The sequence below is a fragment of the Chinchilla lanigera genome, unplaced genomic scaffold (assembly GCF_000276665.1).
Source record: "Chinchilla lanigera isolate Chin_1 unplaced genomic scaffold, ChiLan1.0 scaffold00117, whole genome shotgun sequence".
NCBI lineage: Eukaryota > Metazoa > Chordata > Mammalia > Rodentia > Chinchillidae > Chinchilla > Chinchilla lanigera.
The window spans coordinates 4,040,143-4,067,908 of NW_004955518.1; the positions used below are offsets into that span (position 1 = coordinate 4,040,143).

General features: G+C 35.4%; 1 protein-coding gene across 6 annotated transcripts in view; it reads right to left on the minus strand.

Moving 5' to 3' along the window:
- The window catches only part of Akap11 (A kinase (PRKA) anchor protein 11), a 50,983-nt gene that overhangs the window by 7,405 nt on the left and 15,812 nt on the right, over positions 1–27,766 (minus strand). Inside the window, exons 3-11 of one of the 6 annotated variants that reach the window (XM_005409104.2) lie at positions 27,435–27,551; positions 24,638–24,685; positions 22,946–23,080; positions 20,947–21,208; positions 15,794–20,255; positions 9,242–9,397; positions 4,543–4,629; positions 3,762–3,811; positions 767–927 (exon numbers count right to left, since the gene is read on the minus strand). In XM_005409104.2, coding sequence (XP_005409161.1) covers positions 767–927; positions 3,762–3,811; positions 4,543–4,629; positions 9,242–9,397; positions 15,794–20,255; positions 20,947–21,208; positions 22,946–23,080; positions 24,638–24,685; positions 27,435–27,551 — 5,478 coding nt within the window. The remainder of the gene's footprint in view (positions 1–766; positions 928–3,761; positions 3,812–4,542; positions 4,630–9,241; positions 9,398–15,793; positions 20,256–20,946; positions 21,209–22,945; positions 23,081–24,637; positions 24,686–27,434; positions 27,552–27,766) is intronic. The other 5 variants (XM_013506960.1, XM_013506959.1, XM_013506958.1 and 2 more) reach the window with 5 other exon arrangements.

Sequence of the window (27,766 nt, forward strand, 5' to 3'; positions counted from 1 at the left end):
TCCTTGGCCTCCTCCTCATCATGGCTATAGAATACTGAGGAGGCAATTCTTACTAACATCTCAAGTGAGCTATCTGGGGTGAAAGCCATTCTTTGTAGCTATTTCTCTCCAGCTTCCCATTGTGTATTTGTTTATTCATTAAACTACTTTACACCCTAAAATGAGATTAAAGTTTTCTTAAGGACAGTTCTGTGGGCAAAAACTTTTAAGACTGTAAACTGATTTGACTAACAAAGTGTTTGGCACACACTACGTGCTCAGTAAAAAATATCTTGTTTACACTTTTATTGGCTTTTGATTATGCCAGCTTCTCATACACATGAAGCTAGATTATCAAAGACCCATATTAAGTACAATTATGAAGCAATTAAACAGATAATAACTTGATCTTTTCATAAAAACACATAAAACGTTTATTAATAAAATCTTTGAGAACTAGGTGTACGCCAACCATTAGACTAAACTTTTTTTTTTTAACTTTTTGTTTTTATAGTATTGTATTTGATCTTCACAAATTCTATAGATTTTATAATCATATTTCAATAGTACAACTAAAGAAACTGAGACTTAGACTGGTTAACTTCCCAACGGTTTTACTGCTGGGAGTGGTGGCAGAGCTGACATCTGAATCCAAACTGTTGGACTCCACAGACTAAGCCTTTAACCATTCTGTTTTCAACAGGCACCTTATTAAACCAGCAATGTGACAAGAATATTACACACCGTTAAGTGTACCCTATGTCCACGCTGTCAGGTAGGTACTTACTAGTATAAATTCTTTCTTTGCAGAATCATGAAAATGAAGTTCTGCAACTTCAGCTTCAGAAGCAATGAGCCACTGAAGAATAATCCTTAACTGGGGATCTATAATGCATGGCTCCATGTCAATATTCGTAATCAGCAAAGTCTTTTCATCTTGCTCCAAACCTAATAAATTTAAACAGTATGAAATGAAATTTAATTCAACTCTTAATACTCTGATTTCCATATATATATATATATATATATATAAAATATTCTTTGCCTTACATTCCAATGAATATTTTTCTTGACATATCATAACATCAACAAAAATATTCCTTCCAAAGAGGAAAAGAATGCTAAAACAAGGAATAACTTTGATCATTTACTGATAGCACAAATGTAAAATACTATTTTAAGACAATGAATTCAAATACTACTAATGCCATAATTTGGGTCGAATTAGGACCTACAAGGAAAAGGAGAGGACATCAAACTATAAAACTATCCTTAAAATCAAAATAAAAATGAAACACACAAATATATATTTCAAATAAAGAAAAGTGATAAGCACTTGTACAGCATATATTATATCTTAAGTATCAGTCTAGGCTTTTTACATATAAAAATTCCTTTAGCCCTCACAAGTACTCTATGAGCTATGAAGCAAACCAAGAGTTTACAGTAGGATTTGACTAAGACAAGCTATAAACAAAGTATATGGCTCCATGCTCTGAACCATTTCATTGTTCAAGCAAAACAGGAAAAATATACAACCATTTATATCCCAAAAGCCAGATCAGGAAATTCTCCAGTACAATTCTAATATAAAAAAGATGCTGTATATTTTATCGTTTAATGAGAATTCATTTTGACATAAAGAAAGATGTATCCCTGATGACTGTAAAACTAATGACTTGGGGACCAGTGTCATGTGTTAAACACTCTTGCTTACAGATGACTGAGCAATACTGACTGCTGAGACTGGAACACCCCTAACCTCATAAGAAGTGAGCATCAGGGGCACTGGCAGACATGCCAATCAATATTCATCAGTAATGGAAATGTTGTTAATGGATATTCCTGGTTTTCTGCTACACTCTGCAGGGTCTTCTGCATCACTACTAATCATTTTGTGCTGGTCCTTAATTATTAGTTTTAAAAAATTGGTCCATATTATTCTCTAAAAATAAATTTATTTCTCTTTCTTTCCTTCTCTCTAGTAACTCAATCAATAGTAGAACAAATAAACTACGGTACAAGACAAGGTTTCTGAGTCATTCTACAAATCCTACAGAATTGACGTTCCTAGTTAGGGCTCCCAGGTGCTTGGCCTGATGAAATGGCAAACAGCTCTCCTTACTTTTCAAGCACCTTTCTTTAAAGACCAGACTGACCAACAGTAAAAACAGAAGAGACTGATACTACATAATAATACCTATTTAAAAAGGGGAGAAAAGAAGCATTTATTGCCTTAAGATTTCCATAATCTTTACTCTTTCTGCAAATCCAGACCAATCTATCTTCTAATTTAAATATGAGAGTGGACTATTATTTTCTACATAATGAGATGCCTACAATTGAAAAGCTGAGTAATGTCATATATGCCTATCATTAACCTCCTAATTTCTGCCTACTCAGAAAAGATTTCAGATAGCCTGCCTAATGTCAAAAGAGAAATATTTTAAATGAATTTCTTATTTGTATTAACTAGTATCTTTTTTTCTCTTAATCATTCCTCAGCAAAGTAAGCTTAGCAATAATTATTAGTTCATTAGAGAAATACTTATCACATGCATTGGTACAATGGTAGCATCTGGGATAGCTCTGCTCACAGATATGAGAAGGGGAAAAGTACACAATTTTTAGGCAAAGTCAACACTTTCTTAGTGAACAACAACAACAAAACACGGAAAGTAAACATTACCTCGCTTATCACTAACTCTAAAAATACTGCTCTAATCTGACTCTATATTTGATAAGGAAAACAGCTCTGGCAGATTTATATGAAGAAGGTTTTCTCACAGAGACAAGAGACAAGAAGAGTATATTATAAGGCTAAAGATTTTTAGCTTAAAAATTGACACATGACTTCCCTAAATAAGGAATTCCAAGTGGTTAATAAAACTAGACTAGAAACTCAGGTGTCATAAGTACTTTTCAAGAAATTCTTTTCAGCATTTGCTCCATTTGCCTACTTCTGAAGAACAAAAACTTCACTGGTCCGAAACCAAGTATCTCAACCAGTGAAAATATTCTTTTTTATTTACATTGCTACTCTATAGATGTTACTAGCATTTTCATAATGAAGAAAAATTAAATTACGGGGGAAAATTCAACAATTATCTGAATATAATTACAACTCAACTTCAATATGAAAAGTTCCTAGACTCAATTAGATATTCTAATATATGAATTAGGGATTACAAACCATGGTCTGAAACTGAACAATGATATCTAGTAGCAACCTATTTAGAACTATGCTCATTAAAGAAAATTTTGAGTATTTTCTTTAAATAAATGTATGTATGACTTCAGGTTGGAATTGGAGGAGGGAAGACTGTGGAAGGATCTTTAAAAAATCTTTTTATTTTTACTTACTGATTTCTGTAAGTGTGATAACATGAAATACTAAATTTAGAAGTTACCAGATTAGAAGGAAAATATTATGAGAGTAATATGCCATAATTATAATAAATTATATCTTATAACGACTAAGGATTTTATATTTTTAAAAGATGATTATGAAAGAACCATACATTTCTCAAATAATTGAATAATCTTTTAAAATGTTTTAGTCTTTACACTAATGAGTACCTCACCAGTGTGGCAATCAAGTAATACAAACTGCTCAACGGAGACCTCAAACTGGCCCAAACTACAAGAAGAATACCCTGACTTGCCATGTTTTACACAAAAAACCTAGGGACTATTTGATGAATATGCACAAATACAAACCATAAAGACTGTTCCTGAGAACCTTATAGTAAAAACACTTTGAAAAACAAATTGTCACTAACCTCCTATATCATCCTCATGCTCTTCATCTTTATCATCCGATTCATCACTTCTTGAAGAAAACAGAAGTAGTTTTTAAAAAACAAAAGAGCTTAATTAATAATGTATTAAAGCTACTCCTTAAAAATGCAGTTAAGGAATGAATGTTACAATGTGACATGACATTAAGAAAGGGTAGAAATGACAATAAGGAAGCTTTGCTTCTCACATCATTTCATGTTAAAAACTGCACTGCACATAATAGAGAGCTCCCAGTCACCAGTACGTCCCACTTCACTCTACTCAGAGCCAAGTAATTTCTTATAAAAGTCAATTTCAAATAATTTAAAGTTTAACTATTGTAATTTGACTTTAGATAATAGAATATATGAACATCACAGAACGTAATTCTGTTGATGCCATTTCTTTTTAAACAGTTAAAAACATTTTTCTATACTTTTCTTGTATATAAAACAAAACTACATACACAAACAAAATTTTTAAAAAACCAGAAATCCTGTAGGAAGCAAGCTCTTTTAATGAAATAATAATTGGAAGAATGAAAATAGCAAGCAGAGCAACCCATGCATAACAGCACACATTTTGCAATTAGATGTCAGTCATATCTTAGCACAGTTGAATTTTTTCATTAGATGTAAATTTAACAAGCAGAATCGTGTCAAAATACAGGAGAAAAGCAGATTGATACATATTGGCACTGTAACCCACATTTTCTTAAGAATATGACATCATGCATTAGTGGTGAAAGACTCATCAGCTTTTAACTTTCCAGGTTGAACCAACCTGTCTGATGTTGGAAAGGATAAATTGTCCTCATACAAATCTCCTTCTAAACCAAGACTGCTCCAGCTACTGCTGTTACCATTACTGCTGGAGGAAGAAAAGAACAGAGCTGAACTAGAAAATGAAGAGCAAAACCACCTTTGTTTTCCTGGGAACAGCTTCTGTCCTTGGTAACTGCAAATCCTGAAGCTGCCACAATAAGGGAGGCATCCATGAAGGGGATGAGATCATTACTAACAGGAGTACTTGTTTTGGTCAGAGGCTGGGGAATTTTTTTCCTCTGTCCCCAATACATCATGAAAATTATTCTAAAATTACATTTACTTTATATATTAAGAAAACAATGGTTCTTTTTAGGACACAAAATAAATTTATGATGAAATTAACATCTTATAGCAAATTTTAGGATATAATTTGTTACAAGATTTCATTTTGGATAAAATTTAAAAAGGAAAATATAGTTTAAGACTCTCAGGTTTTCAAATACTGCAAAACAGGGTGAGGAGTGTGGGGAAGATCCAATGGAAATACCAAAACACAGTCTCAAATCTCGCTTTTGATTTTTAAAATACTCTTATTATGCCAATTACCTTTATTTCATAACTTATGTGTAAAATGGTAGGTGGCAAATAACATATTCTCTTCAGAATACAGCTGGAATAAACAAGGTCCTGTTGGTGAGTCACTAGCGCCACACACAGGTAGCTTCTTACATTACCTAACTCAAGGAAGAAGAAAGCAACTATATTCTATAACAGCAGCAAAGCAACTTTTTTTTTAAAAAAAGCAACCTTTTTCAGAAACAAATTCAATTTTTCAGAGTAAAACTTTCAACATGCAATTTTTTAAAGATTCTAATCATTCCTAATTATTAAAATAATTAGTAAGCCATTAGTTTGCAGTGATAAGCAGCTATGTTTCCAATATCAGGCTAGGGGGCTATAAAAATTAATATTTACACAAACTAAAATTTTGGTTCTAAAAAATGAATTAGTCATTTCTTGTACATCAGTAAATGTTGACAAGGTTACAAAAAAAGGGTGGCTAAAGTATAATTTACCTATCCATATTCACTTTAACACTATTAAACTGCCATAAACAGTAATGTATTAGAGAATACAATTTAAAACTGAAGTTTTTTTTTCAATGTAAGTTCAACCAAATATAGATCAATTATAAAACCATTTAAACCAGAGTTTTAATGCAGTCTTGTCAAACTAAAAATGAGAAAATACAGAAATATAGAATGATCAGACAGCTATCAGCCGAAGAGAAATAGGAAAATAATGATCTCAAACACTGCAGCTACTTTTATTAATAAACTAGTTATCTAAACAAAAATCACAAAGTTGAAATCTTACCTGTCCTAATGAGTCCTGCATTAATAACAAATCCATCACCTAAGTATTAGATGAACCACAAAAATAATAGCTAAACAATGTAAAGATTAAAATTTCAAATTCCCTAACTTCATTTCCTCTTTCTCCCTGCACCTAAAAAATAGGTCAGATACTTTTTGGTACTGGGAATCGAAATCAAGACCTCACATTTGCCAGGCAAGTGCTGTGTTGCTGAGCTATATCCCTGGCCCCAAACAGGTCAGATTTAAAGTCAGTTATTTATAAAATACTACTTGTAATTAGGGTGACCATGTAATTTTTCATCTAACCAGGATACTTTTCAAAATGAAATGAAGTCACAATAATTATACCAGAGCAGCACAAGTAAATCAGTACTATCCTGAATAAACTGCAAGATATATTAACCCCAACATTTTAAAAAAAAACTTTTTTTTTTTTTTTGTTTTTGGTTTTTCTCCGGTATTGGGAACCGAACTCACGACCTTGTGCTTGCCAGGCAGGCGCTTTGCAGCTGAGCTAAATCCCCAGCCCCTTAAAAAAAATCTTAATTTCTTGACTAAGAAACATTCTATTTCATTCTTATTTATTTATTTTTATTAAATTTTTTTTGGCACCAGGAATCGAACTCATGACCTTGCGCTTGCCAGACAGGCGCTGTGCCACTGAGCTATCTCCTTGGCCCTCACGCATTCTTGAAACATTGTTCTGCTTCCATCATTTTATGTTTTTTCATATTCTCTATGTCTAGAATAGTTATATCTTGAAACTAGTGGTAGTCAAGTACTAAAATCCTTTATCTTGCCTGTTAGCCATATGAAGATTACTATCAATTCTGACACATCTCCTAAGAATTATCTCAAGAATTCTACAAGTCTGGCCTCATCTCTTACTTAATACATAGCTTCTGTAGAGATTCATAAACCACTTGAAATATTTAAGAGATTAACTATACATAGGCTATTCTCTTTCTGATCAAGTAATTATACAGCTCTGTGAAAATCTAAACTCGTTTTTAAAACTGTCATCTTCTACTTCAATCCCTTACGGTAAAAGTGCAAGGTGTCATCTGCCATGAAGCTCTCTTTAACAGATAAGAACAGTACCTACAAGGGGCTGGGGATTTAGCTCAGTGGCAAAGTGCCTGCCTGGCAAGCGCAAGGTCGTGAGTTCGGTTCCCGGTACTGGAGAAAAACCAAAAAAAAAAAAAAAAAAAAGAACAGTACCTACAGCAAACGTCACCAAAAGATGTAACATGTAAAACAACCTATCTCAAGGGTACCCTCCAAACACCTACTCTTTAATGATCTAAGGTGGGTTTTCAGGACCCTCCACTGTTACTGAATCAGTATCTCTGGAGGTGAGGCTCTGGAAACCCTATGTTCAACAACTGCACCACCAACCTAGGATGAACCTGCTGTCTTGTTCTTTGTGCCTGAACCTTAATCCACACAAAAATGCTAGTTCCTATTAAGACTATGGTCAGTTGAAACAGGTGTTTTTCTGACAAGAAGCTACTGAGCCAGCTTTGCAACCTAAATGCTTTTACTCATATTAAATATAATTATTTTAGCCTCAGCTTGATTTGGTCTTGGTTTTGTTAATGAGACTAATTTTCAGCGTTGTTTCTGAGTTAGTCACAAGTAAATATTTTCTTAATACTGCTTTAAAAATGCTGAGGACAGAACAAAAGAACCTAATAGACTGCTCTATTACTCTCATCAAATTAGCTAACACCTCGGCAGGGTGTTCAACTGACTCCAAGTCCTTTTAGGACCACTGGCCCCTACATAGTTCTCCTATTTTATTTTATTTTATTTTATTTATTTATTTTATTTAATTTAATTTTTTTTATGTTATGTTATGTTATGTTATGTTTTGTTTTGTTTTGTTTTGTTTTGTTTTGTTTTGTTTTGTTTTCCGGTACTGGGAATCAAACTCAGGACCTCGTGCTTGCCAGGCAGGTGCTGTGCCGCTGAGCTAAGTCCCCAGCCCCAGTTCTCCTATTTTAATACCGGATTTCCTAAGCAACAATGTCACCTTTCACTGAAATCCCAGAACCTTATGTTTCTCAAGGATGAGAGAACAAAATTAAATGTTAGCATTCTATTCTAGATGAAATTATGGAAAAGGACCAAATTATAATCTGTGACATGGCCCCACTTGCTTCTACCATTTTTAAAGACTATTTTTTAGAACTAGATTTTAAGAAATACTAGCATTTTTCTAAGAATTATAACAAATTATGACACAATACATCCTTTATGAAAGTATTAATACTGGCTAATCCAAGCATCAGGCAAAACACTCTTGAAATAAAGTATTCTAACACAGGAAAGGCTATGTGCTTTCCTTATGCATCCTTCTGCCCTCTTCCAACAGCCTCTTCCTTCTCCCTGGTAAGCCAATTCCAAAGGCTCGGTTCAATCGAAGTCCCTTTCCACTTACACCTCAAACCAGAAGTAAGCCAAGAACTCCTTACCCTCCCCTGACTTAGCTATGGATGATACCTACTATTTTCAATTATTAGCTGAAGTGGATAAAAATTTTATGGGAATTTATAGGTCAATCATGAATGCCTTTAGTTTGGGATAATGTAAGAAACAAACACTTTGTCATAATTAGTAACATATTTCAAAGATACTGTTATGAACGAAGTTAACTAAGAAAGGCTATATATATGAGTTAAATGTCTTCTGGTATTAAAAATCATATTTTTATAATAACTTTGATTTATGTATTTTTAAATCTTTCAAGTGCATATAAATGCTCCAGTTTACTTTGTTTCTAACAGCAATGCAAAGGCCCTTTCCTTCCCCTCCACAAAACACTACTTCATTATCAAGAAGAACCACATAGCTATTTTGATCCCTGTTACAGACACCTGTCCTTTTTCCTATCCTCTAATGAAAACAAAAAAAAAAAGCCCTCTCTAAAGTTTCTAAAAACAACATGTTTGTGAAAAGCTCAGGAAAGGGGCCAAGGATATAGCTCAGAGGCACAGTGCCTGCCTGGCAAGCACAAGGTCATGAGTTCGATTTCTGGTACCAAAAAAAAAAAAAAAAAAAAAAAAATCAGAAAAGCTCAGGAAAGGCTTAAAAGATGGGTGAAAAAAAACCACCTACAATATTTCTCAAATCAATTACTGGTACACCCGAACAAAATTAGCTCAGCTAACTACTGCATGAAATAACTGTCCAAACCATTAAAAATGCATTGTGAATAAAATATACTTTGATTTCCAAATTTAGGAATTTCAAATAATACTCAATGTAAATGTACAGCTCACTTCTGAGGTCTGAAGACCTACACTACAGAATTATATACACAGCTATAGTTACCTTTCACTTAGGTGATGAAAACTGCTGCTTTCATCTTGGTGTTCATCCTCAAAACTTAAATTGGACCAGCTACCAGTGCTGTCCTCACCAATACTGAGATTCAGCTGCTGGCTACCAAGTGACTCAGTTGACTGAGCATCTTCTCCTTCCTTTGAACTAAGACAAAAATAAATAAATAAATAAAATAAATCATACCAGAAGCATCATACATTCTAAGTTATTTGACTACTGAGATGATAATAAGTATGACAAAAGTTATATTCAGAGTTACATCAGTGGTCTCAAACACTTCATTTTATCTGCTAATAACCAGACCATGTTAATTTCAAAGCTAACTGAGGTATCTAAGAGTCTACTATAGTTCCACCCCACTGCATCATTTATTAAATTCTGTTTAAAATAGTTCATACTTTCAACTGAGACACTTTAAGGAAATAATCATTCCACAGTTTAATCATCTGCTTTGTAAAACAATATTTTTATCTGTAGTAAAGGAACTCTTTCTGGCTTTAAGAACAAAAACAACAAAAAAGTAGTTCAGAAATTCTAGCAGTGTCAATCAGGCCTATATTCAAAACTAGCCTAATCTCTTCAGGATTCTGAGCATGGATCACACCCCTTTCACTCTTTTTCTAATGAAGAGACATTTATATATGTACTTCTTTATCACAGAAAACTGCATTCATTGCTCATCTACTGTAAGTGCCATTTTTACATATTATTTTCAACAAAGTAGTCTAAAGTAATGTTTTTAAAATACAAGTCTTCCCATCAAAAACTTCCACGGCTTCTCACCTATGAGAATTAGAGCCCAAGTTCTTAAAACAAACTGGCTAGTCCCAAATCATGATGTCTACTTTATCACCTACCACTTTCCCTGGCTGGTTCCACTTCAGCAGTACAGTCCTCTCTGCTGTTTGGCAGATATTATGCACAGTCCCACCTCTTCACCTGGAATCTGTCTTCCTCTGATTCCTACATGACCACCTTTGGCTCTGGGCTCAAACATTACTTTGCTAACACTGCCTCCACTGCTACCTATTCAAAGCTACAAACAAACTATGGCCACACTCCACCGTCACCAGTGTTCTCCAAATCCAGTTTTATTTTTCCCCCAAGGCACTGAACTTTAAGGAGACACACGATCCATTTTACTTACCTAGTGTCTGTCTTATTCCACTCTAACATAAGCTCTAAGAGAACATAGATTTTTGCTTGTTTTCTTTTCATTGACATCCCCAATATCTACAATAGCACCTGAAAGCTCTTCTTTTGTATTTAAGATACACCAACATGAATTATATAATGCAGTCCAAGGATGGACACGCTACATATAGTGCTGAACAATACTTTGTTCTTCTTCAACACTTCTCCTCGTATGTGCCACAGTGTAAAGAAAATGACCAACAGGATGTTGTCCAGAGAAGTTTTTAATGCCTATTAGGTGATTTTTGAAAGAACAACTTAGAATATAGCCTAGATCAGTGGTGGCAAACCTATGGCATGCATGTTTCATGTTTTTAGGACAAAAGATATTAATGTATGAGTTTTCTTCTAAACTAAAACCTCAGTTTTCAGGTTTAATTGCAGTGCTGGAACTTTGCAATAAGTAAGTGGGTATTGGGTTTGAGTTTGGATACTCATCTCTAAAAGGTTTGCCATTACTGGCCTAGATGTTTTGTTTTTCTTAAAAACCACCATCATATAGTTTCTCATTTGACATTCAGTTACAAGCCTGGTGAATATGACAACTTTGTGATGCATTTATGGTTAGCTTCATGAATCAAGCTTTTATGAGAAAAGGGACACTAGAATCCAAATATCTTAGAAAATAATCCATTTGAATGAATCTCCCTTCAAGTCTAAAAGACAATTTTCACTTCAGAAAGTGTGAAACAGTACACCATATATATCAAAGTCAATTCTTACTTGGTATGTCAACTTTACTGGGTTAAAAAACACTTAACAGATTAGTAAAGTATACTTTTGGTGTCTTGGTAAATCATGGAGGCATGACCTTGGGTACTAAATATGGTTGTGAATCTTTCACCTCTGGCACTGTTCTCCTGCACTGCTTCCTGGCCTCCCTTAACTGACAGCTTTGCTCCACCATGATGTTCTGCCATGACATTTCTGCCTTGGAGCCAGCCAACCATGGACTGAATCTTCTGAGACAGTGTACCAAATTAAAACTTTTCTCCTTTAAATTGAAAGTGTCCAAAAACAGTAATGTAGTTTTCTAGTTACAGAAAACTGTTAACAAAGAAGTGGGGTCATTGCGGTGACTGTGCCTCATCATATGGTTTAGAAGCCCTATGGAACTGGTTTCCTAGAAGACTTTGCAAAGAATTGGAGATGTAGGCAAGGGAAGCTTTAGAATGTAAAAAGCAGAGTCTGATGGGTAATTCTGGTCAGAGCTCAAAAGACCAGAATACTGGTAAGAATGCACACAGGAAAAGCCAGGCTTGGGAGGTTTCAGTTGGAAACAAGGATTCCACTGGAATTAGGACTAAAGATTATGTGTGTTACACTCTGGCCGAAAACTTGTCTAATTTTTTCCCATGTCCTGAGACTTTGCAGGAGAAAAAATTAAGGATGGTGACTAATTAACCTGGTGGAGAAAATGTCAATTCAGCTCAACATTCAGGCTATCACACAGGTACTGCTGGCTGCTTTTAGCCAGATTTATAATGTGAATCAGGGGCCAAAAGCAGAGCAGAAAAACTGGAAAAACTTAAATTAAGGACCAGATGGAACCTATAAAACTGGGGCCAAAGGAGGTATGGCTGCTAAAAAGATCAGAACCATTTAAAAGAAACCAAGTACTTTGTGCCGGGAGCAAGAAGAAAGATGCTGCTTAAGGGCATCTCAGGGATCAACAAGAGTTCACCTACTACAGACTCAAGGGTATAAAAGTGTCACTCTTTCCCTTGAGAAGGAAGACCCTGGACCCCTGCTTAAGAAGGGCATGTGTTCAACTATCCAGGCACTCAGGCAGTTGTAGCCAGGGTTCAAGGGGGCCTGACTATTGCTTCCACTGATAGCAGACCTTGGTGTTTGTTGGTCACATGATGCTGGTTTTACTGGCATGCAAAATGCAAGAGCGATGGGATCAGAAAAGCTTCCATCCAGATTTCAAAGTAGAGTTTAGAAGCCCGGGCAAGGAGTGCTCCAGGACAGTGGATGAAGCCATGAAAATAAACACAAACGTACAATGGAGACCTCAGGAGTTTGTGGCAATTCAAGAGATATGGAATGTCATGAAGAAAAGTTGCAGCCAAGAAAGGAGTCAGCCCATGAGAGGTCAGGTGAGCTGCAACCAGTTATAGGCCCCAAGGAACCCACATCATCACCCTATGCCCCATATACCAGACAAAGAGCCTAAGACTTAATGTTTGCCCTGCTGGGTTTCAGTCTTGTTTCAATCTGATTCTTTTTATCCCCTTATTTCTCTTTCAGAATAGAAATGTTTAATCTGTGCCACTACACCTTGAGATTATATAACCTGCTTTTGAATTTTACAAAGTTTGGCAATTGAAGAGTTTGCCTTAAAAACAAAACAAAACAAAGTTTGCCTTGAGGTTCAAAGGAGATGGAATTTTGAAAAATGCCAGAGACTTTGAAGAACAGATTACTGTTTCCAGTTCTACATGGACAGCTGTATTATGTTAGGCAAAAATATGAACTTACTATTATCTTTATTTGAAGAATAAATATGGCTTAACAAGATATGCTTGGGTGTGAAGTTGACATGGGGTAGGTTTTGATAATTAATCCTTATATGTCTACTTCATTGGATTAAGAAACACACAGCACATTAGTAAAGCATCTGGATATCTGAGTGGGTCATGAAGGCATGGTATGGTACTACACAGTGGTACCTCAGTTCAAAAACTTTTCTGTTTGCAAACAATTTACTCACAAGCTCTGCATCAGGAAACAAACACGAACATGGCCCCCTTTTCCAAATCATAGAAAAAAATTAAATTCATGAACCAAGGTACCACTGTATATGGTCCCTAGCTCCTTCCTCTCAGGCACTATGCCTCTGCTCTATTTCCTGGACACTATGAACTGAGAAAGTCTGTTCCACCATGGTCTTCTATTACAATACTTCTACCTTGCAAGAAGATGACCATGCGCTGAATTCTCTGAGACGGAGAGCCAAATTAAACCTGTCTTCCTTTAGGCTGTACATGTCAGGCATTGTATCTAGCAGCAGGAAAGCTCGCTAACACAAGCACTTACAACACTGAAACAATTATTAAGAAAAGAGAAGCCAAGTGGGGTGGCACATGCCTGTAATTCAGCACCTCAGGAGACTGAGGCAAGAGGATCATGAGTTTGAGACCAGCACTTACTGAGACTCTATCTCAAAACAAAATAATGAGACTCTATCTCAAAATAAAATAAGGGCCAGGGATACAGTTCAGTGGGATAGTGCATGCCTAGCACACAAGGCCCTGAGTTCTATCCCTACCACTGTGGGGAAAAAAAGAACATAAAAGAAACAGGGAAAGAATTACAGGGTAATACTCTTTGTAAATACTAGTCTGGAAAAAAGCTGGCTTACCACAAGAACTCAAAGGGTAACTATCTATTACAAACAGCTCTAAAAAAGAAAAGTGGGTATACTGAGGAATAAATAGCAAAAGTATTGGCTATATTTGCCTGGTCTTGGAAGTGATGTCTTACAAACTTCAGAGTTTTTCTCCCTTGATAAGGGAAAGAGGTTGGAGATAAAACAACCTGAGGCCACTGTATGAAGAAACTTGCTTCAATTTTTTTTTAAAGGGCCTAGCTTACTATCCTTACTCATTTTTAAATAGTTATTAGCCACAAACTAAATCATAAGTAATTGTGAACAAAATAAACAAACCGTGGGTCTGATATAGGTTCATAAACTTTCTCTATAAAGGGCCAGATAGTAAATCCTTAGGTGTTTCCAGCTTTTCACCTCTATCATCATGGTGCAAGAAAAGCCACAAAAAATACGTAAATGAATGAACACAGCTGCGTTCCAATAAATTTTATTAAGACTGAAATGAATTTCATGTAATTTTCATATGTTACAAATGTTATTTTCTCAACCATTAAAAAGGCATAAAAAATATTTTGAGCTTGCAGGCCACACAAAATCAAGAAGTGGGCCACAAATGAGCTCAGAGATCATAACTTCCAGGCTCTAACCTACAGGAATGGCAGCCTGCTAATGAAGTCAAACCCACAGCCCCTCTTGTCCTAAAAGAATTCTAAGAATAACTGGATAAAAGAGTTCTCAACAAATGACATCGCCCTCTTTAAGGACGGCTTTATCAAAATGTGGCAGGCTTTGTCAGAGTTTTGACTGAAGCTGAGTACTCAAAACTCTAGGGTATCATGTGACTCAACTAAGAACCATCTCACTCAATATATTCTTTCTTTCCCTTGGGACTTACAGATATAATCCTACAGACTAATAACATGGAATGGCCCTGATATTTTCTCAGATAGAAAAAGGTTAAAAATGAAAATGTTAACTAAGTTGTTACACTCACTGAGCAAAAGAAACAGAAACTGAAGAACAAGATACAATGGAACAACCAGGTGCTGGCGCTGATGTTAGTACATACAGAATATTTGTTTTCTTCCTCAGAGTAACATAATTACACCAAGCTCTTTGTAAGAACACTTCCCTTTGTAAACAGGAAAAAGAAAACTATAAAAATTTAATCTCAGAGTAGAAAATTAGTAATAGCGTACATTTGCTGTATAAAATTCTCCAGCTGTTGGCCAGGCATAGTGGTGCACACTGGTAATCCTCACACTTTGAGAGACTGAGGTAAGAGGATCATAAATTAAAGCCTAGTCAGGGCAACTTAGTGAGACCATGTCTCAAAACATTAGACAAGCGCTTGAGATGTAATTTAGTGTAAAGGTCCTGGGTTCAATCCCCAGTATCAAAAATATATAAATAAATGCATGATACCTTCACTCAGAAGATACTCGAGACAAAACACATGAAAATCACACGTATAGAAAGAAGGGAAAAAGATAGCTAAGATAATTGTGGTACTAGTTTCTAAGGCTTTATGGAAAGAAACACAAAGTTTTAATTGTTTGATCAATCTTATGTGCCTACATTTGTTTAACTGAGTAACCAATTTGAAGATAACAATATGTAATATAACCACTGTTAATTTCCTATCACCTTGTTTGAAATTCTGTAGTGCTTTTTTTCTTCTAGGTTTTTTTTTTATTCTGTTACCAGGAATTGAACTCACGACGTTGCACTTGCCAGGCAGGCGCTGTGCCGCTAAGCTAAATCCCCAGCCCTGAAATTCTGTAGTGCTTTTATTGTTTTGCTTATGTCTGTGTATGTGTTAATGTGTTCGTTCTTTTATCTTTAAAATATAAAGAAAATCACATGTAGGATATGAAACCATAGAAAAATGCTGTATGAAAACATTGAGTTTAAAAAAATTGTACATTTGTGAATAGCACTTTAGACACACATAAGCAAGTTAAACTTTTCATTTGAGCATTAAGACCATCCAAAACTTTGAAACTTACCTGCTCACAGCATGTCCAACACTGGTCATGGCTGATGTCATTATTTCTGTGGTAAGGCTTTCAGCAAAACTAATGCCATCTTGTCCAATTCCACTATCAGCTGCCAAACTGGTATTGCTCAGCTCTCTCTCTGCTCTTTCAATGGCTTCAGCTACTATCTTCTCAGCAAGTAATGACTTTTTATCAAGATTTACATGAATTTGAGGGACATCGAGATGAAAAATTCTAGATTTCTGATAGATGTTGCTAAAGTTTGAATTCGTAATGAGTTTACTACTAACACGTGAATCCTGTTTGAAAAAGTGCTGAGATGAATTTCCAGTACAATCATGGAGCTCCTTAAGGTCACAATATCTGCAATTCTGATTTATAAGCGGTGACAACTTTTCTGCATAAGTGATTCTATCTACTGATTTTGTGGTCTCAGATGCTTGGAAAACTTTGGATCCTAGACCTAACTCTAAAGTGTCATCCACTACTTTTTTAGCATACTGTTCTATAGTTTGAACAATATTCTCTCCACCGCCATGTCTATTTAAGCTGCCTGTACTGTGGTGAAATCCTTGATTTTGTGAGAAAGGCTCAAGAGGCTTAAAAAATTCTGGTTCTGTGTGACACTCAGTATCTTCAACATATCCAGATTTTTCAAAAGGGCAGGACTCTGTTAAGGATTTTGGCAAGTCAACTTTAGGTGCTGTCAGCTCCTTTTTAACATCTCTTGTTATGCAGTGAGCAAGGGAGGCTGAAAAACTATATAGGTGAGAGTCCTCATTTCTCCATTCATCTTTTGCCCTTTCGCAAGTTTGACTTGGACAAAGGTGACCTCCACTTCTTTTTCTTTCACTTTTTTCCCCTTCTTCTTGGTGGTGGTCTTTGTTTGAGAACATTAACAGTTCATTATTTATTTTCATTTGTGCACTTTGCACAGGGAACATTTTCGAGTTGCTCTGCATTTTGGCTGCCTTAGCTGCTTCTTGTAAACCTGACTTAACAGACCGATAAGCAAGTCTACTGGCATACTGGTCCATTATTAACTCACTATTACCACCTTCCTGTTTTAATATTTGGATAACATGGCCTGCATATTCATCTGTCACACTTTCACAGCTGGGATACTTGTATGTCAAACCTGACATACAAGAACTTGGTAGTACTGAAAGAGTAAATGGATCCACTTCTCTTGGATACATTACAATCTCCCTATCCAACTTCTCTTCTGATCTATAATCTTGGTCCCCATCAACAAAACAAAGATTCTTCTTTTGCTTACTAAGTACAGAACTTCTAGTTTCTGCTACTTTCTCAGCTTCTGCAATGATTTCTGCTGCCATATCAGCTGCAAAACTACCTGTCTGAAAATTTTCAACAGATTGACTTGAAAAAGTGGGCAATATTCTTCCTTGACTTTGCACATTGAAGCAAGGTTTTCGAACCTCAGATTCTTGTACCATTTTATGATCTAAATGGGAGGCTGCCATTTCAGTTGCAAAAGAAATTATATGTGTAGCTAACACTTCTGCAAACTGCACTTTCTTCCCTGAGTGCTCTGGCTTCACATCCATTTCTGGATGCTCTTCACCTTCACTACCTTCAACTTCTTCTGAAAGAGAGCGCATGAGTTTCAACATGAACTCTTCCTTTTCTATAGTATTCTGTTCATTTTCAGACAAATTACCAACGGATGCGTTGTGCGGCGTAGACGGCGGTGTAGCAGGTGCAAATTCTTTAGCTAATTCCCCTTTGAGCTTTTTGGTTAACTTCTTGATATCCCATTCAGAACTAGCTTGGGATGGAACTAAAGGAGTTGACGGAGGAGTGTCAGGTATTACATTTCTGTCTCTGATTTTCTGTTTATCTTCCACATGCAAACTATCTACACAGGCAAGCACTGTCGAGGAGAAAGTACGTGAGTGACTGAAAGGGCTCTCCTGTCCAAAAGATAAGGGCTCAAGTGCTGTATCATTCAAATTATGCTTTTTCAATGGTTTATCCTTAGCAACTTCATTCAGATCAGGTTTCTGACTTGCCACCACTGGACAAAGTGGTAGTGTCTCTAAGGAAATTCTATAAACCATCGAATCTTTACATTCTGGAACATAATCCTTTCTCATAGAACGTGAACAGCAAGGTAAGTGATCTTGAGCATCAAGAAATTTGGCGAACTTTTCCGAAGTCAACTTTGATTCCTCTCCAGCAACAGGTAAGCCTTCCTTAGGTACTATATTTGTATCTGAAGTTGAGATCATTAATTTGCTTGCATCTATGGAATCTTTAATAACAGATTTAGATAACAGTTCAGCAAAAATGTCCTTATTGCTAGCTTCCCCCTGTTGTGGTTCTACTTGACAGGAAGGAGAGATATGTTCCTTCACTGTTTTAGTTAAATAATCAGTTTGTTCATCAGCTGTTTTTGTAACTCTGAATGGTGTCACTGACTCTAAAGTTTCATTTACTATAGTATGCACCATTGCTGCAGAAAAGTTACTAATTCCACTAGCTAATTTTGAAGAACTTTGAATTTCAATATCATTACTGGTTGGTTTACAATCATTCTGGCTATCCAGACTGTGTTCTGAAGGTAAACAAATGTTTCTGAGACAAGCTACTTCCTCTTCATTTTTTGTGGTAACATGTGCTTGGGTAGACTCACCATTTGGATTACTGTCATCAAGTGACAGATGAGAATTTGTCTGACATATGGTAGAGAAAATATGATATGGGAGAAGGGCACTTCCTGCCAACGGTACTGGAATAGAAGTGACAATTCCTGAAGTACAAAACAAGGCCTGTTGCACAGTGTATTCCTTTTTATATTCCTGCATTGGTTTTGTCACCATAATTGCTTGATTGTTAAAAGAGGGAGAAAATGTGAAAGTCTGTACAGGTGGCGCTACACTTTCTGCATTCACATACTTGATATTATCTGTAGAAACACTAACTGCTGCCTTTGTCGTGAAAGGCACATCAACTTGTGATAGCTCAATGAATGCTTCCTGTATTACAGACTCAGACAAATCTTTTGCATATGACTTCACTACTTTATCTTCAAAATCAAATGACTGACACTGTGGCAATAGAGGTGTTGAAGGATATGAAAACTGGCACACTTCCATGATGCCTTCAAAAACAAGCTCTTCAGCAAGATCTGCAGCAAACCTAGCAACTGTGTTTGTAAATATCTGCTTTTTTATATACTGTAAATCTTTTAAGGCATGTGATAAGGCTTCACTCACCAAAAAATTAGCCAGGCCACTAATGGCACGTTGTTTTAGTGAAAATGCACGCTGCCTTCTCAGTTCATTAAACGCCATCTGAAAGACAGATGATGTCAATTTGACGGCTAAGTGGCACAATGCATTGGTGCATGAAGAGACTCCTTTCTGTAAGTCTTTAAATGCACTGCCAAAACCTTTTTCCACGAGATCTGTGGCAAATTTCTGAATGCTATCTTTAATCATTAAAGATTTACTTTTACTTTTTTGATCAAGGTTTCCATGCTTAAAATCCTCGGTTTTATTTTCTCCTCTTTTAATACTATTAATGTTTGACATTTCATTAGTATGTTGGTTATGAAGAACTGACTCTAGCACTTCACATGAAATGCTATTTGCATAATCTTCATAGGTATAATAAACAGAATCATGAGTCTGGTTTCCACCAATATCCGTTTGGCAAAAGCATTCAGCAGGAGTACAGCTTCCAAGAGGACTAAAAGCAGAGGATCGAATAGGGCTAAACAAACCACTGTCATCCCCTGATGCCTTTACTGGACGAGGAGAATCTGGAGCATCACACAGGTTGCTATACGGAGATTCTGGCTTTCGAGGAGTTGGCTTTTTAACATTAGCTGGAAGAACTGGGCAATCAGACTTGAATTTTTGAGGATTCATACAAGATTTTTCATGTTTGTGCCCCTTCTTTCGTGAGGACTTCTCTTGAACAGGATCATTTATAAACAGGCAAGAAGTCTCTGAAGTTTGTTCTAGTTCATCAAACTGATCAAAACTATCAAAAAATTCACTTACTTCTGAGTCTGAATCTTCTACATCATCTTTCATCACAGGAATTTTAGGCAGCTCAAGTTTTGCTTTTAAACTTTTCTGATACCCTTCTTCATCCAAGAAAATAACAGGACTTGGACTTGAGCATTCTGATTCCGAAGAGTAGGCAGGAGAAGAAGAACAAAAGGTTTTCTGTGCATCACCATCTTTGTCTGAAGCATTAGATGACCTATAGAAACTCCTCTGGATCCAAGGCTCTGAAATTGAAGTTGTGACTGAAGTTTTCACAGAATGTGGTTCATTATGTCCAAGAACATTTATTAGGGGAGATGAGGGCTTAGCCAATGTCTTCTGCTGTCCAGAGCTGACTAAAATCTTCTTTAAATCATGGATTTCCAAATGGTGACCACAAATAGTCTGAGAAGCCACATCACACTGGCTCCGTAGTGTAGTGTTTATTCCTATAGCAGAATATTAAAATGGTTAAATTACTCCAGAACAGACCTTTTAAAAATTTAAGTCAACAGAATAAATTATCCAATCTTTATTTATAATAAATCTTCTATACTACATTGTTTAAGAGAAAGACTCACCCCAAGTAACACTTAAAAAACAACACATCTTTTACTGAAATAATATCATTTTACACCATGTCTAGGGACACCTAGTGTTGGAATGCTTAGCTTGTCATGCATGTTAGAAACACTACAATAGTGACTCTGGCAGTTCATTCTTCTGAAATTTGTACCTAGATAGGTTCTGAACTTCAGGTGATAAGGTAAACAAAGCTTGAACAGTACCACCTAAATAACAAAAGTAGTAAAACTAAAAACCAGGTCATGATGAAGCTAAAAATCACAGGCAAACTCCTCTGCTACCATAAAAAAGGTTAAAACCTTTAAACTGGGTAAAATTTCAACATAAATTTCAAGGGAACAAGTCTCCCTTATAACTTTCAAAAGTGAACTTTCGGGGCTGGGGATTTAGCTCAGCAGCAAAGCGCCTGCCTGGCAAGCGCAAGGTCATGAATTCGATTCCTGGTACTGGAAGAAAAAGACAAAAGACAAAAAAAAAAAATCAAAAGTGAACTTTCAACTTTCCAGAAATATGAGATCTCTAGGGGAAGAGTCTAGTAAGAAAACAAAAACAAACCATCATATGGCTTTGAAGCCTCCTCTTCTTCCAACTGCTCAAAAGCAGTGACAAAGTCATCCTCTATAGAAGACACAGACTGGTTAGTATCATCATCATCTTCATGAGTAGTCTCAAGCTGGTGATTCTGATGCAAGTATGTATCCAGGGTATATCTTATACCAGTAGCATATTTACTTAGGAGACTAAAGATAAAATCAATTCTGGGTCTTGGTAATGTAGGTGACACTCTCATGACACAAAGCATTCCGGAATGATGACTCTTGGAAAAGAAGAAAAATGAGAAAAACAATTTTAATTTTATTTACCCTTTCTTTGTTTTGTTTTGTTTTTCTTCTGGTACCAGGAATCGAATTCATGACCTTGAGCTTGCCAGGCAGGCGCTTTGCCACTGAGCTAAATCCCTAGCCCCCAATTTAGTGATTTACACTTTTTTTTTTTTTGTTTTAACGATTTTAATTTTAAATGTGAAACTTATTATCTGAGAGAGGCCTTGAAATGAAACAGTCTCAGAGGAAAACAAAAATGCATACATCTTGAAAGCCGCCTTCATGGTTTTGCAATGTTTTATTTTTCCTCTACATTTCTCAATTCCTGGACTCTTTTTCTCTCATTTTCCTCTTACTTATGTCTTCAAATTCTACCTAGTCTATCTCCTTAAATGTTATGGAACCTACTATTTATTCATTTCCTCAGGCAATTCTGTTTTCTTATATAATTGTATAGTGTTGTGATTTGCCTTATCATTCACCTATCTCACCAACTGCTTTGTAAAGGGCTCAAGAACAGAAATCAGGTTCTGCTTTACTTTTTATCCCATTTTCCTATGGCTTCCAGGATGATCCTACCTTCCCTCCTACCACAATAAGAGAACTTTTACCTTTTGACTTAAATACCTTGCAGTAAAATTTCCAATAATGCTCATAGTTTTAATTAATAGAAGTCATCAAATTTCCCCCAAATACTATCTTTAAAAACACAAACACTAGGGGCTGGGGATTTAGCTCAGCGGCAAAAGCGCCTGCCTGGCATGCGCAAGGTCGTGAGTTTGGTTCCCGGTACCGGAGAAAAACGAAAAAAAAAAAAAAAAAACCAAACACAAACACTGACAAATGATTTATTTAAAAAGTAAAAACCAAATACAATAGCTAGCCACCCTTACATCCTAGCTAATAAAGCAAAATAAATATGAATGAAAAATATAAATAAGTCAAGCAGTCATATTTTTTTATCAACAGACCTTGTAAAGAACACAGCAGTATTTTACACTGAATAAGTAATACAAATTTTAATACATGTTTCATTTGTAAATGTCTTACCACATGAAACATACTACTTGCCTATCATGTATAATGACCTGGGTTCAATCTCCAGCACCATGATTAAGAAAGAAATCAGGCAATTTTTCTTTGCTATGTCATCAACAAATCATAGTAAGCTAGAAGCTGAATCGTATGAAGCTACCCAGCTATCTGGTAATATTTTACTTATAAATTTAAAATACATCTTCACATGTCCACTATACGTAGAAAAGTTTTAACCAGAAATGAGCTAAAGTGCATGCACTACAACATATAATATAGACCAGGCGTGGTGGGGCACGCCTGTAATCCCAGCACTTGGGAGGTTGAGGCAGGAGGATCTTTGCGAGTTCGAGGCAGCCTGAGCTACAAAGTGAGCTCAAGGCCAGCCTGAACTGCACAGCGAGACCCTGTTTCAAAAAAACAAAAACATAGAAGTTAAAGAAATCTAGAAATAATAAATTTTCATTAAAAATTAGTATGTCCTTGCATATTACTTATAAAACTTCAGAGAAAAAATTAATATATAAGCTCTGACCAAAATTCTCTGCATCAGGTATGTCAACACTATGAGTTAGATTTCTTAAGAGTCCTATTTACTTAACATAGCATTAAAAGAAAAAAATCATCCAAGCATTTAAAAGTTTAATACTCTTGAGTAAATGTAGTAAAATTTGTCCTGAAAAACTTCTTATTACCTGATTTCGAGGACCACTGTTGATATTTGATGATTTGTTTATATCTTTCATACAAATAATTTCATTTTCATTTAGACTGCAGAAGTGGAGTGAATTCAGAAGATCTGGAAGTTCCAAAGACACTGCCGCTAAATCCTAATTTAAAATAATAACAATAAATAACACTATAAAATCACACTTTTGTTAAGGTTCCTACAATGTGGTCTTCATCTGATAATCATTAAGGTCTGCTGGCCAATAAACGGACTCATAATAGTACACATATGCAGCACACATATAATATGCTGTACACATATTATCCAATGGCCACATATCATCTAACTCAAAAATTAAAAATTCTAAAAATTATTTAATATTACTATTCTTGTAGCCTTACAAATGTATTCCTATCAAATTATACAACACATTTTAACACGCTACCTCACATTCTATGACAATTATGCATTCAATTATTTTTAGCAAACATCAACCTCAGGTTTAACTCTGAAATTTTGCACATAGCTTTCATTCATTCTTAAGTACTGAATGCACTTTCTGAGAGCTTAAGTTTTAACTTTGCAAAAACAGGTCCATTTTTCTGCTTTTCCTTTTGAATGTATCGTTAATGTCTTCAACTGAAAACTTTATGAAAGTTAAAGGAAAGGAAGCTAGCTTTTGTTTTTTCATGTTTGCTCCTCTTACATAAATATTTTATCCAGGTAAAAAATTACGTAAGTCCTTGACCCTTTGAGAGAACTTTGCTTTGTAAAATAAATATAGTTTTATGGGTAAGGGTTAAAAAAGAGTATCAGAGAATTACTCTGGACCATTTCTCTTTCCAGCTATACATTCTCAGAAGTATGTGATCTTGATTCCTTGGTCTGAGCTTTTTCAGCTAAGGCACTCAAGACATGGAATAATGTAGTTTTCATTCATAATCACCTGATATGCAGTACGCAGAAAGAATAGAATAATGCTTTGTTTCCCCCTTCTGGGAGATGCTTTAGCATCACAAAAAGAAATATGTAGCAAATTTTCAAGCAGTAGCAGGAGGACACAAGCAGCACATCTACAGGACTTTTCACCACATCTGATGTAGCTGTGAAACTTTCCTCTGTTGATTCTAATCTCAAATAGTCCCTCTATAAATGCCTAAATCAAACAGGCTAAAATTTTGGTTAATGATAACTTTTTACAAATTTTATCTTTGATATTTAACTCTACCCCAACTAAAATCTACGAACTGTTACTGTTAAAGTCAAATTATGAAAACCATCAAAATAAAAGAAACAAGCATGACATTCCATAGGATGCAGAGAATGCAGAAAAAGCCTGTGGTTTGCAACCTTCTCAGATACCTAGTAATTTTTCCTAGAACAAGGATTTTCAGTAAAAACAGTAAAAGTGAAAATGTCCAAAGCACACGCAAAAGATGACTTCAAGTCACCTTTGAACATTAAAAAGAAAAGATAAAACAGACATATAGGGTTAATTTGGGCCATTATGGTACATTTTTCATGGTCTCAAAATCTGGGCTGAAGGGAGAGGAGGAGAATGGGGAAAAAGAGAATCAAGATATAACATGTACAAGTACAAATTCCCTATGATGAATGTGATCATTACGTGTATCAAAACTGTACCAATAAAATTAATAAAAAAATCTGTTCCAGATAATCCCTTATAGCCCTTTCCAATTTGATAAACTGACTGTACCTGTATATGAGCAGCATCTGTTTCTTCATTAAAACCCAGAAATGTGACCTGAATAATAAAGGAATAAAACTCTATTAACTTGAGTTTTGAAGTCTTAACTCAGATTTTTGACAGAACTGAGAAATAGAAAAAAAGCACAATAAGGCATTAAAATGCTGACTACCTTGCACAAGGCAATATTCTCAAAGATGGAAAGTTTTTCACCAAGATCTGGCTCTATAATGCAGCTTTGATCCTCATTCACATCTTCCTCACTAGCATTTCAAATACATCCACTTCTCTCCATTTCTCCTGTCTCCTCTTCTCATTGGCACTATTACAATCTCTTCCAGGTAATCCCACTGTCATGCCACTACCCTGTGCAAACGCCTCCGGGCTTCCCAGGGGAAATTCCTAAGTGGGGTTTAGCTGATGTGCCTTCAACCTTCCCTCACGTTCACTGAAACATATGGGCCCTTGCCAACTCTAGAACATAGCCTGCACATTTTTGCCCAAGGATCTCAAAGTTGAGCCCCTCAATCTGGATCTGTCTTCCATGGATGTTTTCACGCCCTTATTCATTTTTCAAGTCAAGTCGAATGCCAGCCACATTCTCTCTGGGAAGACCCATCTTTGTCTATGATACTACTATTTACTTCCTTTAACACACTCATAGAGTTTACTCACAGAAATTTATAGAAATTGTATTTCTAAGGAATATTTAACAGCAAGAGGAATGTTACATACATTATTAAGTAAAAAGGACAAGTTATGAAAAACAATATGCACACAATTTCAACATTATTTTTTAAAATCTGCATAAAAATAATATTGGAAAACAATACTCAAAACTATTAACAGTGATTAACTCAATGGTGGAATCACAGCTTGAAATGCCACTGCTTTGGTACTCAATTTGGTAAAAAATTTGGTACACAGTTTTGTCCTGATACTCGTCATTTGGTACTAGATGTACAAGTTAGAACTTGGTGTGAATTGCCTTGTGACTTGCAACCCATTCCAGCAAAACAATCTGTATGATACTCATCGTTTTTGGTCCTTGCCACATACTTCCTGAAATCAATTAATGACAAGTACCAAGGTAACACTGTATATGTGATCTTATTTTTTTCATCTGAGCCTTTAATTTCTAATTCATAATTTTATATACACATATCACATTTTTATACTTTTTGTATTTCTCATTTTTCTACAAAGTATATGTGTTACTTTCACAAATTGAAAATGGTATTATTTTAAAAATTTACAGCTGGGCATGGTGGCACATGCCTATAATCCCAGCACTCGGGAGGCTGAGGCAGGACGATTGTTGAGAGTTCAAGGCCATCCTGAGCTACAAAGTCAGTTCAAGGCCAGCCTGAACTGAATAGTGAGACCCTGTCTTGAAAATACAAAAAAAAAATTTATAATTTAGTCTTTATCATCACAGAATTTTTTTCAACTTGACAGAACAGTAAACTATTAAGCAAGTACTATGGCTGAAAACACACAATAGTTAAATGATAGCAATATAAATAATCAGTTGTCAAGAATGAGGAGGGTTATAGCAGAGTTAAAATATAAATCAACACTGAATACACTTTTGATCTTTTTCTGATTGAGAAACAAGCCAGAGTTTAAACTACCCTGGGATTTTTATTCTAATTGATTATGGTTATCAACTCAGAGAAGGGTTAACTTCCAGGCATCTAACGTAAAAGGTTAACCTCTAGGAGATTTACTTCTGCATCTATAAAACTTTGGGCAATAAAACTCACTCTGACACACAGAAGCACTCAATAAGAAATGAGTATTATATCAAATAACAATTTTTTTCCTTTCTTCAAACAGAGACTTTGAGATAAGCATACCCTAAAGTGGAACAGAAATTCCTGTAGAAGTCTTTCAAGTTTCCTTTACTTAACACAAAAGAAAAAATAAGCTGGCATGGGGTGCTGAAGACACCAGGAAAGTATTCCATTGTCTACTAATCAAGAAAGGTTTCATCAGTGCATGTGAGCTTGCACAGACATATAAGCAGCTGAGAAAACTGTTGAGAACAAAGCAAAGGAGACTTGTAACACTTGCCAACAAATAATGGATTAAGAGTGGCTCAACTTTATTAAAATAAACAGGAACATCAAAAAAGGTAAGTCAAGAACCACAGAAACTGAGCAGATGCAAAAAAAAGGTGCAGGTAGCAAAACAATACACACCCCAAAAGTATTTTCATTTTCCTACAAAACACAATCGTGGAGAATTTCTCAAGGATTGTGAAACAAAATCATTCCCCAGAATAAGAATAATCAAGGTTTTTATTAGAACCCTCATTTCAAAAAAAATTTACCTTAACATATGCTTTAGTTTTAAGCTTCAAAGACCCAACACCATATGACTATAGATACATAATTTTTTAAATGCTACTCTTTTTCATAGTAACAAATTTAAACAAAGGCTAGAAACACTAGATATAACAGAGAAATAGTTGAGCATGCTGTATATCTTATCCTCAAGTAACGGAGGAAACACCTTCAAAGATAAATTTATCACTACCTTCCCATTTGAATGAAAGTAACTTTTATTACTGTTATCCATGAAAACAAGTAACTCAAAAAAAAAAGGAAATTTTTTTTAATGTTTCAGAGTAGAAGAGTGAAGAGTGCTGTATGTTCAATAAGCAGTCAGTAACATTTATGTACATAATATGCTCATTATATTAGGACAATTATGTTAGCCAGTATTTAACATGTGTCTTACACACATACATTAAAATACATTATGCTTTATTACAAAAAGGTTTTAGAAAGTAAAGTCCAACCTCAGTTAATTTTGCATGTTCGTCCTGCTTTAAACAGTCCTCGACTGATATACTGCACAGTTCCTTCTCACTCTGTAATAAAGACTTTACAGACTGGAACACATCTTCACTGAAGCTCTGCAGTAGGAGAAAAAGACATTCTTAATTTATTTAATTCTGTTTTTTTTTTAATTTATTTAATTCTAAGACAAGGTAAGAGATCCTGCATATATTTTAGTTTTGGATGAAAAGCCACTCATTCTCCAACTGATATTCCCTTGCTATCTTTTGACACTGTTTGGAGAACTCAATTCAGCCAAGAAGAAAAGTTCCATTCAGGTGAAAAGGCTAAG